The sequence below is a fragment of the Cyphomyrmex costatus genome, unplaced genomic scaffold (genome assembly GCF_001594065.2).
Source record: "Cyphomyrmex costatus isolate MS0001 unplaced genomic scaffold, Ccosl1.0 scaffold14, whole genome shotgun sequence".
Taxonomy (NCBI): domain Eukaryota; kingdom Metazoa; phylum Arthropoda; class Insecta; order Hymenoptera; family Formicidae; genus Cyphomyrmex; species Cyphomyrmex costatus.
Window position 1 is genome coordinate 1,637,103 of NW_017275390.1, and position 14,900 is coordinate 1,652,002.

At 35.5% G+C, this 14,900-nt stretch overlaps 1 protein-coding gene across 2 annotated transcripts; it reads left to right on the forward strand.

Annotated features, from left to right (window-relative positions):
- Positions 1 to 2,146: 2,146 nt before the first annotated feature.
- LOC108782954 (glutathione S-transferase) lies at positions 2,147 to 14,475 on the forward strand. 2 transcript variants are annotated; one of them, XR_001941010.1, is made up of 6 exons: positions 2,147 to 2,213; positions 8,891 to 9,058; positions 9,905 to 10,072; positions 12,035 to 12,177; positions 12,496 to 12,717; positions 14,034 to 14,475. XR_001941010.1 is itself a non-coding variant. In XM_018551354.1 (5 exons), the coding sequence occupies exons 2-5, from the start codon at positions 8,914 to 8,916 to the stop codon at positions 12,661 to 12,663; spliced, it is 624 nt and encodes a 207-aa protein (XP_018406856.1). In that variant the 5' UTR covers positions 2,147 to 2,213; positions 8,891 to 8,913; the 3' UTR covers positions 12,664 to 12,831. The 2 variants fall into 2 exon arrangements, 1 of the variants encoding a protein (XP_018406856.1); XM_018551354.1 differs by lacking the exon at positions 14,034 to 14,475 and having other exon boundaries at positions 12,496 to 12,831.
- The last annotated feature ends 425 nt before the right edge of the window (positions 14,476 to 14,900 follow it).

Below are 14,900 nucleotides of genomic sequence, written 5' to 3' on the forward strand. Positions count from 1 at the left end.
TAGTATCGTAATACAGTAAGTAGTGCCTCAAAATATTACTGGGCAATAGTGATGCTCAGTAGCACTTTTCTGACAACAAAGATTGTCAGATTTTTATTTTTACTTATTTTATAAAAAAGTGAATTATTGCAAAATTGCAAACAATATTATAAAAACTGCTGTATATATTATCTGATAGTAAATACTTCCTTCATATTTATGTGTTTCTAAAGTTTTACTTATAGTTTTTGTTCAATAAATATTATCTAAAAGACACAAAGCATTATATCGGTATCGGTGACCTTCCTCTACAATAGCATAACATATAGACAATTTTTCAACAAATAAGTTTTTAAAGTATTTAGTTAAGTGAGTTACTTATAAAGCTTTTCGCATTGCTTTACTGTCAATTTATATGATTATTTTGAACGTTGTTCCTAATTTGTATGTACCTATACGTGCTAGAAAATTTTATTGGCTCAACATTGGAATATTTTTTATCTTAATAAATAATAACAACAAAATGCTCGTTACGTTACATAACAATAGCCAATCAAATTTAGAAGAAACGATTGAATAAACGGAGAGAGACCAAAAAAATAAAAATACAATATTAAAAAATGCTTATGTAATTATATATTTCGAATTTATATAAGCGACAGACGGTTCCGTTTCACAGTCTTTTTCAAAATCTATGAAATGCACTTTTTGATTTTAGCTGTGATAACAGTAAACATTAGTATAAAGAGGCTCTAAGCTCGTGAACAAACCTAGTGACCCCAATATTGGAAGAGCGCAGTCTATTGTGTGAAACTCACGAAGATGGATATAACGTAATGAAACTAACTAGCTTGGTCTAACCAATTAACTGACCCAAGCACGACATAACATTTAACATACAGTCGCTCGTTCATGTGGCTGTTTATATGTGTGTATATGTACAGAATTGTATGGAAATTTGCTGCTAAAAAAGATTACTCGGCAAATTAATCGCGCTGAGCAATTAATTGACCTTAAATTAAAAATGCTTCTCGTAAATTATTAAATTGCGACGTGCAAAATTTTATTTAATATAAATGTTACCTATATATAAGCTATGAAGGTCCATTAAGAATAATTTTTGGTTAAAAATGGACAAACCAGAAAATTTTTTATTTGGTTTTCTCAGCTAGAATTTAATAGATTCAATCAGAAAATTTTAATTTTATTTTCAACCTGATTTTAATTTCGAAGAATTCCAATTAATGGAACCTGACTCTTAGTAACACGTAATTTATTGCTATACTGAAAAGAAAACTAAATAAATATTTGTTTAAATAATTCTAATTAAATATTTACTAAATTTAAACATACATTTATCTAATCCAAAAACTATTGATTCGATTTAATTATCATTTTTTATTGAGTAAGTATTTGTTTACTATAAATAAATGTTTACTTATATTAATACTATTAAAAAAAATAGGTATTATGATTTATATAATACAATTTTTTCCTATTGTATGTATTATATTTACTTTCGATGCGCGTTTAATTATTAGTTACGATGTACTTATATCTGACGAATCCAATTTACGAATTCTTAGTAACTATAATTCACACTACATTACGCCGTAATTTTGCCGGCGCGTCTGACTACAAAGTCATAAGTTTCACTGAATGAAGAAGGGGCTGAAATCGTGCGATGCTTCCGTGTGACCACCTCAGAAACGAGTCACCTAACAGACTTACCTGGTATCTCTCAAGGGTGTTCTTGAATGTGTCAATTTTGACACGCTTTCCCCGATCGAATTTACGTGGGGAGAGCAAAAAGTGTCCACCATAAAAATCATCCGTTCGACGAGTCCAAGAATGGCTGAGCTTCCGAGCCATAACCCCCGTGCAGCTCGGGAAGGGGGTGGAGAATCTGGTGGATGGTATAAATTTTCTGAGGTTGCGCATCGTGCTCGTCGGAGCCTGAAACCCGCGGTGGTGCCCAAGCACGAAGCAGAGCGCAAGTGGTGCCGAAGGAAACCGGTGGTCCTCCGCCCGCCGCGCAGGATCCCGTCCGCGTACGGCGGTTCAGTCGCGGTCCCGTGTTCGGCGCACGAGTGCACTTTGTGCGGGACGGTAGCGGGATCGTACGAGGGCGCCGAGATGGGTTTGAAATTCGTCGACCCGATTATTGAGTGATTCGATGTAATTCCTGCGGCGTCTATTTGTACACGCCGCACCTAGAATAAAAAAGAATCACGGTAATGTAAACGGTCCGTCATGTTGTATTGTATGTAGTTCGTCACATGTAGTGAGTTCATTTCGTTTTTTATGTGCTCTATTTGGCGCGCAATTTTTAACAAGTATATAGATCTGCAGAGAAGGCGTCAATTATATTTTTTTTAGTAAATGAGTGTATATCTATTAATACAATTAATGAGATTTGTATAAATATAAAAAATTAATTATATTGTAACATCTTTTATATTACCAAATAATATTTACCTTTCTTAATTACAAAATTATTAAATTTATAACTTTTTATATAATTTTTAATCGATTTCTATATATGGTTAGCTTTTATACAGCTTTACATTCTAATTAACTTGACAATTTTATGAATCAATAAGTTCATAAATTTATCATGTACACATCTCATGTCCCTTCGTATATATGGAACATTTTCAGATAGAACTAAAATCCCAACGATACATATTCATATCTCATTGTTTATTCAATCCTTTCGCATGTACGTGCATATATCATATACGTATATCATACAGTTTCTTTTATTTCACTCAATCTATCTTTTTCCCCGACGTTAAACGATCGCAAAAGAAAATTTCTTTTATGCGTTATAATTTCGATTTCACGTTCTCAAAACTTAACTCAATCTTGAGTGTAATAAAAAGCTCGCTGTGTTGCGTAGGTGGTAAAAAATTATTATGTAGTATCTTTTCTCGGGTCTTCGTATTCCCGATATCGAATTTGGCGTCTAACCAACGAACTAACGATCTCGGTATCGGAGAGTATCATGCTTTCCTGAAAAGACCAAATACTTCATAAAAGTAGTATCTGTGTGAGAATCACAATAAACGATTGTCATTTCGTGTCTTGGAAGAATATCGCAGATACATATCGGAGTTCGTTGAAAATGAGGACAAACGTACCTCGCGAGCATTAATTTACGCTTCGCAGGCGAAGGCGGAAGAAAACGAGAAATGCTACTTTTTATTACTTACATCATTCTTTCAACGATATCTCCCAGGAAATTGCGAATTGTAGACAATGAGATTCATTTGCTCTCGACGACACTAATATCGCACGATGTCGAGTACGGCAATATGAAAATATGTGTATCCAACGAATACAGAACGTTCCAGGAAGCTGATTTAAATCCTTCAACGAACTCTAAATTTATTTTCCTCTGGGGAAAAATTGGCGCGATTCAGGAAGAAGATTAATCATTCCACTGCACTCGGGAACGAAAAGAAAAACGGAAGACGACGCGAATCTAAATACTTGAGTTTACAGAAGAAATTCGAACGATATGCTGTCTTTGATATCGCAGAATATAAGATAATAATTCGAGGAGCGGTCGTATAAGCGTCGCACGTTTACTTACAGACTATTATATGATTGCGTTTTTTAATAAACTAAAAGGATCGCAAAGACACGGGCGAAATAACACGAGGTAAAAAATACCGCGCAGAAGGTTTCGATTCGCAAAAGTATCGATATATACGAATCGCGCTCGTATCTCGTCGAGTGTTGTGGTGAATACAAAAATGAATACACCGAAGTGGAATTGTTTTCCTTTCGTTAGATTTCCCGACGAATATCTGTTAAATGATTCTCTTCAGAATAAAGCCGGAGGGACGGAGTTTCCAAGGAGGGAAGAATTGGGAAGAACCGTGTCAGGATCGATATTCCCATCGAGACAACTTTCGCGAAAGGCTTTTCATAATCTCGCTCTCATCCGAAACATCCGCCGTCGAAATGGCCTGGCGTGTCTAATGAATTCGCCAGGACGAACTTCCATCGCGCGCGCGAGGAAGCAAGGACGGTCCCGTCGAGAGCGTCAGCGTAACGTCAACATTAATACTGTTTCAGCCTTTATACCTTATATCCTTCCAGCTGTCCGCCCACGCGCCGAATTAATGTTTTCGCAGATACGGAGCCATTGATTTTACGTCAAATATGGTTACCAGGGTTCGGCTATCGGCGCGACCTACGTCGACGTTCGACTCGAACTGTCTGCTCGCACATGTTACTGCGTTAAATCGTCGACTACCTCAGCCAAATCCGAACAGTTATTCGTAAAAACCAGTTCGATCCCAATGGAGTTGCAGACGTCTGCGAATGTCTGCGAATTCGAGAGCGCTATCGGTTCCTTAGGGCCTATCAAGACAAACTTGAATGGCTGTATAATGCATATGCACCAAATCAAGCGATTAACCTAGGAATAGAGTCACTTGGAATGATTTTTATCGCTCCAAAATGATGCTCAGTAGTTTTTTTACTAATCGAGAATCCATACCTATTCTTTAAATTTCTCCTTACATGTTTTCAAAGATATTAAGTAATATTGAGTAAACCTGTAGGTAATATATAATCTTCAATACTAATTAATTATAGAATAATCAATAATATACAATAACATGTAATTTATGGCTACTTTTAATTGAGGTTTAAAAATCATTCCAGGTTCTATTAAAAAACTGGTGATCATTTCTGGGTCAAGTGTCTGATGTAAGAATGCCGTTTTGCTTACGTTCTTCATAATACATGCGTGATCAGTTAATTTTTCCTTGTATATATTAAGGTTATGATACATAAAAAGATAAGATGTAAGCTGCAGTTATTAGCGAATCAACCAATAGAGATGTAAAGCAATAACGCAAGCTGTAGCAAATCCAAATTTACTGCTTATATCTTAATAATTCTTTTTTGCGTTTCATAATTTTTACTCTCTAAAATTTTTAGAGTGAATTTCTCTCTGAAGAATGAAATGTCACTCTCAAATATTAAATATTGATCTACGAATTGAGACTCTTTTTCAAGACTGGTTCAATTTTCACTCTTTAGAGTGAGATTCCCCTCCAAAGAATTTAGAGAGTATGCAACTATGCAAGCTTATCCGGATAAGCTCTTAACTCATCATCACTTGTCATACCGACGAGAAATAACTGCATATTATAAACGATATTTTTATCGCAACAAACGTTCTTACATGTCTCTTCAGCAAAAGGAAAAAAAAACTGATTGTTCCAAGCTCTGACGGGAAGATGAAAGAGAAAACAAAAGCGAATATTAATTGAGGGCGAAGTCAGATAGCAGACGCAGAACTCAATCGCGCTGTGTGTATGGATTACATCCACTCGATTCGCACACATTCAAATGCGCCTGCATTCGTCGAATTAATGCGATGGATTGTATCCGCTCTCTGCAATGGACACGTTGCACACTTCGCGCAACAACGTTCCTCGTCACGTGTCCCTCTCGATCGGAGGGTGGAAACCAATCGAACACCAACCATTCCACAAACGATAATCAATAAACACATTTATACGCCCATATACAAATCTCTCCGGTTTTAGGAATTATAAATCAATACGCGTTAATCAGATGGACCCGTTCTTTAAAATCCTCCCTCTATGGTCACAGAGTTGTTGTTATCAAGACATGAAATTGGGTCATGCCCATTTATTTCAAGAGAGAGTATACAGAAACGAAATCAAATGGCCGAATTCCGGGAAAACAAAATTAATCAAATCAAACGGAATTTATCAAAGGCTCTTTTACGATCTGCGTTCAATGTTTTTATTTTAGAGGCCTTTGATATATAATTACCCGTATAATTTCCTGCGGACATTTTCTTACACGTTTTGTACGGTCGCATGAACGATTTCCGCGCGCAAGAAATGAAACCTTTTGCTTTCGAATGGCCTTTCCTATGATTGGAAGTAATCGGATCAGAGGCAATTTCCGAACCGTAAGAGAACACGTCCTCGAAAGGAACAACTTTAATTGAATATCCGCGCTTCCGCTGAATAATATTATTTTGTTTCCGATGATAACGACGATGGCTAGTTTGAACTTCGGCTAAGAACACAGTTTGCAGTTCTTCACTCAAACGATTCAGAAATCAATTTTATTGGGAGGAATAATTCCCCGCGTTGTGAGATAAAAATAATAGACGTTATGATTAAAGTGAAGTTATCAAATAATTATCATCAGAGAAGACTCTCCTTTTCAGAGATGTAAACCGGAGGTACATCGTCGCCGCGTGACCGACAAACTCTTGCGAAGTTTTCTCATTTCGAGTTCGTTAACACGCAAAACCGCCGGCTTACCCAGCGATCCGTCTCAAATAGACGAGAGCCTCCTCGACTTACATATAACGTGAATTATGCAGAGTTACTTCGGGATCTGCGCCTAAAGATACAGAGCATGGATTGCACCATCCATATAAAAAATTGATCGATAAAAATGAGAGAGGTAGGACGCGAAAACGATCAGTCTCTATCGCTTTCTATTCAACCAATCACAATATCTTAGAAAAAGAGAGAAAGAGATTGGCCGCTTTTTATGCTAGTCTCTTCTCTCTCATTTTTGTTGAGCACATTTGATATTATATTTAGCAGAATTGGGAGAAGCATTACTTTTTTTGTTACTTTTATAATAAACAGGACGTTGTAATTTTTTATAATTAAACGCTAAGATTGTGCTAAGGTTGGAAAAGTCGACTTTTCCAATTATTTATAAAGTTTAGTTATAAAGGGTTGCAACGTCATTATCAAACTGTTTTTATTATAAAAAGTAACGGAAAAAGTAACGTTTCCCAACTCTGCTGTTTAGATATGCGGATGACACAATCCGTACTCTATGTCTTTGATTGAAATTTCTCGTAAAACTCGTAAGAACTTATGACTAGTATTCTAAATATCTACGATTTTTTTCTTGTAAATCTTTGGCTGTCTAAAAAGCTGTCTATAAAGATATTGTATAAAGGTATAAAAGCACCTGTCAAGGTTAAAAGTTCTTGTCTAAGTCTTACAAGAATATATTACGAGCCTTGCGATTCTGCTTAGAATTTAGGCATAAGTTAAGTTACGTAATTCGCCCCGATTTGGATTCGAGGTGCAGATAATTGTGATGCTAGGCAGCTGCGATTACGACGGAGATAACAATGGGAACGATCGTAAGTCGAACTTTGGGGATAGTAATGGGGATGCAAAGTAGTTGATATGCGAAATATAAACACGTATGTACAGCGGGGTGGGTCAATAACGTTTAGTTTAGATCACGCGCGCGTGCTCGTACAATGTACACACATCGCGTATAGGTACATACAAGTATAGGTGCAATATATGCATATACGGGTGACGCACGAAATCCTGCGATTTGTGAAGGAAACTCAGGAAGTAAGCTCGCGTTTGCCAGTTATGCCGCGGCTTATCTATTCCGGCCTCCGATCCCCGAAATTTGATAAAATCCCGCCGTTCTCACACGCACGTAATCACGCAACCCTATCGTTACTTCCCGAAACAAGTCGACCACCCGCAGTGGAGATACTCTAGATAGATCATATAGTATCCTCAAGGTAGAGTAGGGATCTATAGGTGATACCGTGAATTATCACGTAGATCACCCACAAAGATAGAACGTCTTCGTTTGGACGCGGTAAAGGTTTTGAAACGAAAACTAGCCGCAGTACCAAGCGCACAACACCACGAGCACACAAAACTGTCGTTCGAGGAATTATTTATATATTTATTTTCGTGGAAAAAATTATACGGAAAGAATAATTAAAAAATATCTAATTTACGAACGATTTATACACGATTTATATTTATAATTTAAGAACGATTTGAAAATATCTAAAGATTTAGCTAAAGATTATAGCTAGGTATAGAAAATAATTTTGTTAGATCATTAAAATAGTTATGTAGGATGTTCAAGTTGATTGATCTAAATTTTTTGCGTGGTTAGATATTAAAGAAGCAATATGATAACTTAATCTCTTGTATTCAATATAACATTTTATATATTTTTAACTTTTATATGTGTCAAAATATAAGTCAATCCATTTCTGCACGGAAATAACAGATTTGTTGAAGTATTTAAAAGTTTAGGTAGATGCAGATCTGAGAATACCGAAGCTAGCTCTGAAAATAATTTTGTTGGACTATTAAAATAATTATGTAGGACACTCGAAGTGGTCTCTAGAATGTCAAAACTTTTTGCAGCATTGCTTGTTACGTTCGAATCTTTTACATAATTATTTTGATGGTCTAACAAAATTATTTTCAGATCTCTGTATTTACCTAAGTTTTAGGTACTTCAACAAAATCATTCTTTCTGTGTGTGTAATTAATTTTAAAGTAAACAATGTTCTGCAGTTAATAAATAATAAATTAAATTTGAGGCAAATGTAGTACATTTTCATTAAATTGTTTAACTCCATTGTTTTATTTAAATTATGAAATATTGAGCAGGAGTAGTAACGACTTACAGAAATGATTAAAAGTAATTCAATTGGATATAATTTGACATTATAAATTTAACAGCGTACTCATTATGTTGAGTATCCTACATAATTATTTTAATGGTCCGACAAAATATTTTCAGAGTTGTATTTAGCGAAATTTTTAGATACTTCAGCGGAACCGTTTTCTTATGCAACTTCAAATGTTCTCGGAAGAAAGTTTCAAAGAACTGTATGAAACAATACCGGAGAATGATTGTACAATTGAAATTTCCTGAGAATGAAATCCCGATACTTTTTTATTAATGCCGTCGCGAATGTCATCTTATTCTACGAATTTCGTTGGCCCTGTCTGACCATATGGAGACCATTTCCACTCACTTCCTTAAAAGTAGTTTAATGACGGTAATTAGCCCGAAATTATAACTTCTCTGACACCTTCAAAAGTTTTCAGATTGCAACTAAGGAAGATGGCTGAGGAACAGCCAAAGTACAAATTGATCTACTTTAATGCACGAGGTCGTGCCGAGCATATTCGCTACATATTCGCTTACGCGAGCATCGACTACATCGACGAAAGGATCTCCAACGATCGTTGGCCTGAGCTTAAGAAGTGTAAGTGCTAGGAGTCAAATTAAAATAACTTGCAATATATAAATTTGTTGCATCTCACGAATTCTAATAAACTCAAGTAAAACTTTACACAAAAAATTCAATTTTAATTTAATTTCAATTGCAAATTGCAAAATAACTCATCATTACTTTACAGTTACAATGTTTTATCATTATATACTTAAGCGGAACGTATTATTAATTTTTTTTAAATTTGTTATTATATAATTATTGTAAGTAAATCTTCTTCTCTTTTTTTTTATTTATATATACCATTATATTTTTTATATTAATGTTTACAGAAATGATTATATTAACAATGGTATATATTTCTATAATAATTTTATCCATTAAACAAATTTTGAAGTTTGAGGAGGACTCAATTCAGAATCGAAACTGGTTACATCACCATTTAAGTAGATTTTAAGTAGTTTTTTGTAATCATATTTTTAACAATTTTGTATTCTTAGTTTAAATACATCAACATTTCCATACTATTTTTAATTTTAATCTTAATTTAACTCTTACTTCGCCCTTTTATTGTTATTGATTATTATTTACATACAGAGTCCTTGTTATTTTTCAATTTAATTTCAATTGTAATTAAAAATTAAATTCACGTTGAACGTACATAAATAATAATCCACGAATAATAGATACAAAAAAGATACGCGAATACAAAGAATACATTAGCAAACACGAAATAATTCGAACAACCTAAAATTAATCGAAGGTGTACGATAACGTTCTTATCGATGACTCGAGAGAAGACAAATTACTCCGAATCCTTCGCTGCCACTTAAGCTCGCGCTTAAACACGACCCGCCGATTGCTTTCTCTTGTTCACAGCGATGCCTTACGGGATGCTGCCAATTCTGGAGATCGACGGTAAGCCGATAGCGCAAAGCAACGCCGTGGCGCGTTACCTGGCCCGTAAACACAATCTCGCGGGCAAGGACGAATGGGAATCGATGATGTGCGACGTGCTGGTCGATACCTTGGGAGATTTGAAACAATGTAAGTGATACATATACCCGACGCAGTCCAGAACGGTCCCGAAAAGCCGCTTACAACCGTCTCTCCCTCTCCACCTCGACACCGAATCGATATTCCTTTTCGGTCACGGGTCTCTCTCGAGTGGCGATTTCTCGTTTTTTGCAGAGGATCGCTACTATCGACGACGTAAGTTTCGAATCGCTCCCGTCATGCGACGGTTTTACTGTTAAAAAACTTAAAGTTACAGGACGGTTTTCAATAAGAACACAGTGTGACACAGTGAATTATTTCAACCTTGTTTAATGTTGACGAATATCAAGGATGTAATGATTTACTGTGATACACTCTGTGTCTTTGCTGGAAAACTTCTATAATTAGGCCCTAGGTTTGTAACTTTTAGGAACTTCCCAGCAGAAAACACAGATAACTCAGTGTAACACAGTGTGTCATTTGTGTCTCTCAACATCCTTGTTGTTTGCCAATGTTAAACAAAGATAAAATGGTCATTGTGTCACACTGTGTCTCTCGTTGGAAAGCACCAATTACATTCCTCGTTGTTTACCAATGTAAAACAGAGATAAAACAATTACTGTGTTAAGACCGGAGCATGCAGACTTTGCATAATGCATAAAGTATAAGAAAAAATCGATCAATCACAGTTTTTTATTGAAGAAAATGAAGGGCTTTGATTGGTTCATTTTCTTATATATTATGCGTGTTATGCGTTATGCAAGACTATTCCGCCTTCACACTGTGTCTTTTATTAGAAAGCACTATTCACTGAACCAAAATTGTACATAAATACTGCAAAAAATAAAATGTTAATTTTAACTCAAAGACGTTGAGCGGATTTTCTGAGACTTGCAAAAATGTTAATTCATTTTTTCATGTCTCAGAAAATCCATTCAACGTCTTTGAGTTAAAATTAACATTTTATTTTTTACAGTGTACAGTAAAATATTCATTGAAATTGGTTCAATATTAATGAAAATTGGTTCAATGAATTCTCATAATGCTTTTAGATTATAAAACTATTACTAGAATTTATTTCAAGAATAAATATGTAATTATATTAATGAATCCAATTATTAATAAACTAATTGGATATTAAGTTGGACATTGATTAACGATTATTCGTTGGACCAAAATTTTTTCAGTGCTCGTGATAACAATAACGATATCGTTACATTGACGTTGCATAGATTTTATATACAGTAAAAAAGCTCCGCAACGACATGTAACGATATATCGTTATGTTATCTACTAAGAGAATAGTTATACAGAATAAAAATCACAGAGAATCGAGGCAAACGTTATTCTATCCTTCTTTAATAAATAACAAAACTACTATAGAACGACACTCATGTCGATTGTGTCTTATCTGAAAGGAAAACAAGCCCCATCAAGTTTGCAAGTTTGAACGTCAATCGATAGCTTCGATCAGTGATACTCGAGTTCTTAAAGAGATGTGGAAGATTGCGCCGTCAAAAACGAAACGGTCCATCGAAGATGCTCCCGGAGATAAAAAGAAAAAGTGCAACGCGGGTGCGATGTTCGACATAAATTTCCGGGAAAACTCCGGAATGGCGGCCCAGTGACGGGTGCGAAAGTAGTTCCGCTTTTCGCTTCTCTGAAAGACACGCGCGATCTCGCGCGACCTATATTTCCAAACTCCCCGAGGTCGTGATATAATCGAGCGGACGGCTATCGCTCCGAAAAAGCGTTCTCGCGAAATCTGACGTGGTGCGTTGTACCGTAATTAGATCACCGCCAACGTAATCCCTGAATAATAATGCGCGCAACTCTAATTAGACGCTTAATGAGATCTTGTAGTATCGGGGATTTAGGAATTTAATCTATTCGTTCAATAAACAGCCTTTGAGAGTATTCGGATATCTACAGAGCGTAAATAATAACGTATTTTATTATAATAATTGCACAAGGGGACGAGCTACTAAAACTCGCGCACGATTTACTTTCCAGGTATCTTTCAATTTCGCACAGAGGAGGATCACTTTAAGAAGGAGGAGAAGAAGGCGAAGCTTCTGAAGGAAACAATACCGTTCTACTTGAATAAGTTCGAGCAAACTGTTGCTGAGAATGGTGGTTACGCAGTCGGTTCTACGGTAAAGAGAAACCTCTCTTTAACGATTTTGCTTTTATGAGAGTCTGTTTAATTAAGTATAAATTGAAGCAAACTAAATTATGTGCAGAGGAATATAAAATGAGTAAAAATAAAATATTATTTGCCGTTCTCTGTTCGACGCTTTCGTTGGTAAAATCGAATAGAATGATATATATCTATATATAGAATAGAAGCTTAAATGCATTGCACGAACGTCGGAGTATCGCATATCCGGGACTTTTAATTAAAGCAGTTCTTTATGCGGTATTACGACTAAAAAAAATTCCGTTTCGATGATAAATCGTCCGTTGTTTTGCAGACCACGTGGGCGGACTTCGTGTTCACCGTGGCGTTGGAGAACTTTGAGAACATTTTTGGCGCGACTGCCTTAGATAATTATCCGGCGTTACGCGGATTGAAGAAGCGGGTACATGAAATTTCAACGATCGCCGACTGGTTGTCACGGCGACCTCATTCAGAGTTTTGAAATGTCGATGCAATGATGGAACCCGGAAGGCGACATCAACGGCATCACAAACAAGTACATATCTCACACTTACAGCTCAGTATCCTGCATCGCTGTAACGGCGATCGATATTAATCGCGACGTCATCGGTAACACGACGCGCTTTGCGTCCATTTCCACATAACACAGTTCTAGGAGGGACGTTTTTAGGACATTTCCAAATCATGTTGTGGACCGTATTTTCTATTTGAGTTACTTGAATAAATATTTCTCTAAAATAAATATTTTTTAAATTAAGTTTTCTAAATGTTTTAATTTCGAAAACTTTTACATGACATTTTATTATCAATCACATGAAATAATACATTAGTCTAAAGCTATGGGAAAAATTAATATTGTTTGTATATCGTTGGTCGGGCAGAAAAAATGCACGATCTCGATTATTGTTATTACAAAAAATAAGAGAATACCATCGTTTTGACTTCAATCAGATTAATTTCGTCCCATATGTGCGAGTTACACGAACTTACATATCATCGATCGATCTTCAATCATTTACAACACTCGTTTTCGCCAGCAAATTATACGAATAATATGCGCAAGATTACTGTCGAATGGATGACTAGGATCAAATGAAGCTTGGTCAATGTGTTCATTTATCGCGCATCGTGTGCGTAGTGCGGCGTGAGTGATGCATTGTTAAAATATATGACTTCTGTCGCTGAGATAAAAACCGAAAAACGCGACAAGCGTGATATCCCGGATAGATGTCTCGTATTTCTTTTTTTTCCTAACAGATCTAAGCCGAATGAGCAAGAGTAAATGAACTACTCGCTTCAATAAAGACGGCGACATTCGTGGCGAAAATAAAAATCGAGGTCGAATGTAAGAAGAGAATAATAGAATGAAGCTCCTTGGAGGCGAAAATTGAGACAACGGAACGTAAAAGAGGCATTTACGCTTTCTTTATATTTCGTGGTTTCAATTTTCGCCTCCAGAAGCTTCGTTTATGATCTTTTTTTTTTTTACTCTTCTTTTACATCCAACTCCCACTCGAATTTTTATTTTCACCAGAGATAACAAGTCATTCGTTTGTGTTTATTCAAGAGTCTGGATCTGTGTTTGTTCAAGATCATTTTTATACCGCTACACTGGTAACATTAGCAGTTGAGATAATATTGAGGTTTCGATTACACAAGATCTCGATGCTTCGTAGAGTATCATCCTTACTTGTTTTGCACGAAATATGTCCAGTCAGAGTCGAACGCGGTTGTAATAATACACAGGGTAATATTAAATGTACGAAGAGTAAGATCTATCGAACGAATGAACGTAGAGTTGTAAATGCATATACAATTCTGCATGCGTATTTTATGTACAAAATTTTGCAGCCAGCACAGGAAAATGCAAGAAATGCAACAAAATAGAATGCAGTTAATAGGATTGATTGTAACAAAGATTTAAAGGTATGTAATTTGTAAACATTATCATGCTTTTATCAATAAGACGGCCTCTTTATAAATGTACTAAATAAGCTCAAGCCCGATGTACTTCATAAGATCATTGTGTTTGAACGAGATAATAAACGAGAAGATGTGCTTGTAAAATATACCTTGCCATTAGAACGGGAGCAGCGGAAATAATGGTAGACTGTTTAATGTGCTACGATGAAGATGACAGAAAGCTTTGTTTTTTCGTCAGCGTTTAAAGACGTGTCCGCAGGTACGGCAAAATATAGTCAATTGTAATGATCAAACAAGGTCTTTATAGGAGAGAGAACTGGCTGCATGAGTTATAATGTATATATGTTATTACGATGCGACGTTATATATATATATATATATGTAATGTTAAGTATATTATTAAGTGTTGAGATTCCAGATGATGTAATATAAATGTTATTACGATTACACAAAGGACGGTATGACTGATAATAATAATGTGATGCAAACAATTATGAGTCCAATTGATCTTACATTAATGTCGTATATATTATAATATCACGCTTCATTCATAAAGTATAAAAAATATGAAAAATTTATGTGCATATATCACTTACCATTTGACTGAATTATGAAATATGCCTATATATCAAAGTCTATTCGTTTTTCTTGCGGTTGAATTATCTTATTATTGCAAACTTCGAAGCGGTTGCGCGGTGATTATCCACGATCTATAAATACAAGAAAATCTGAAACAATAATTAGTAAAAAGAATTATTGTATGTTCTTAATTTAATTTGATTAAAATTATAATAT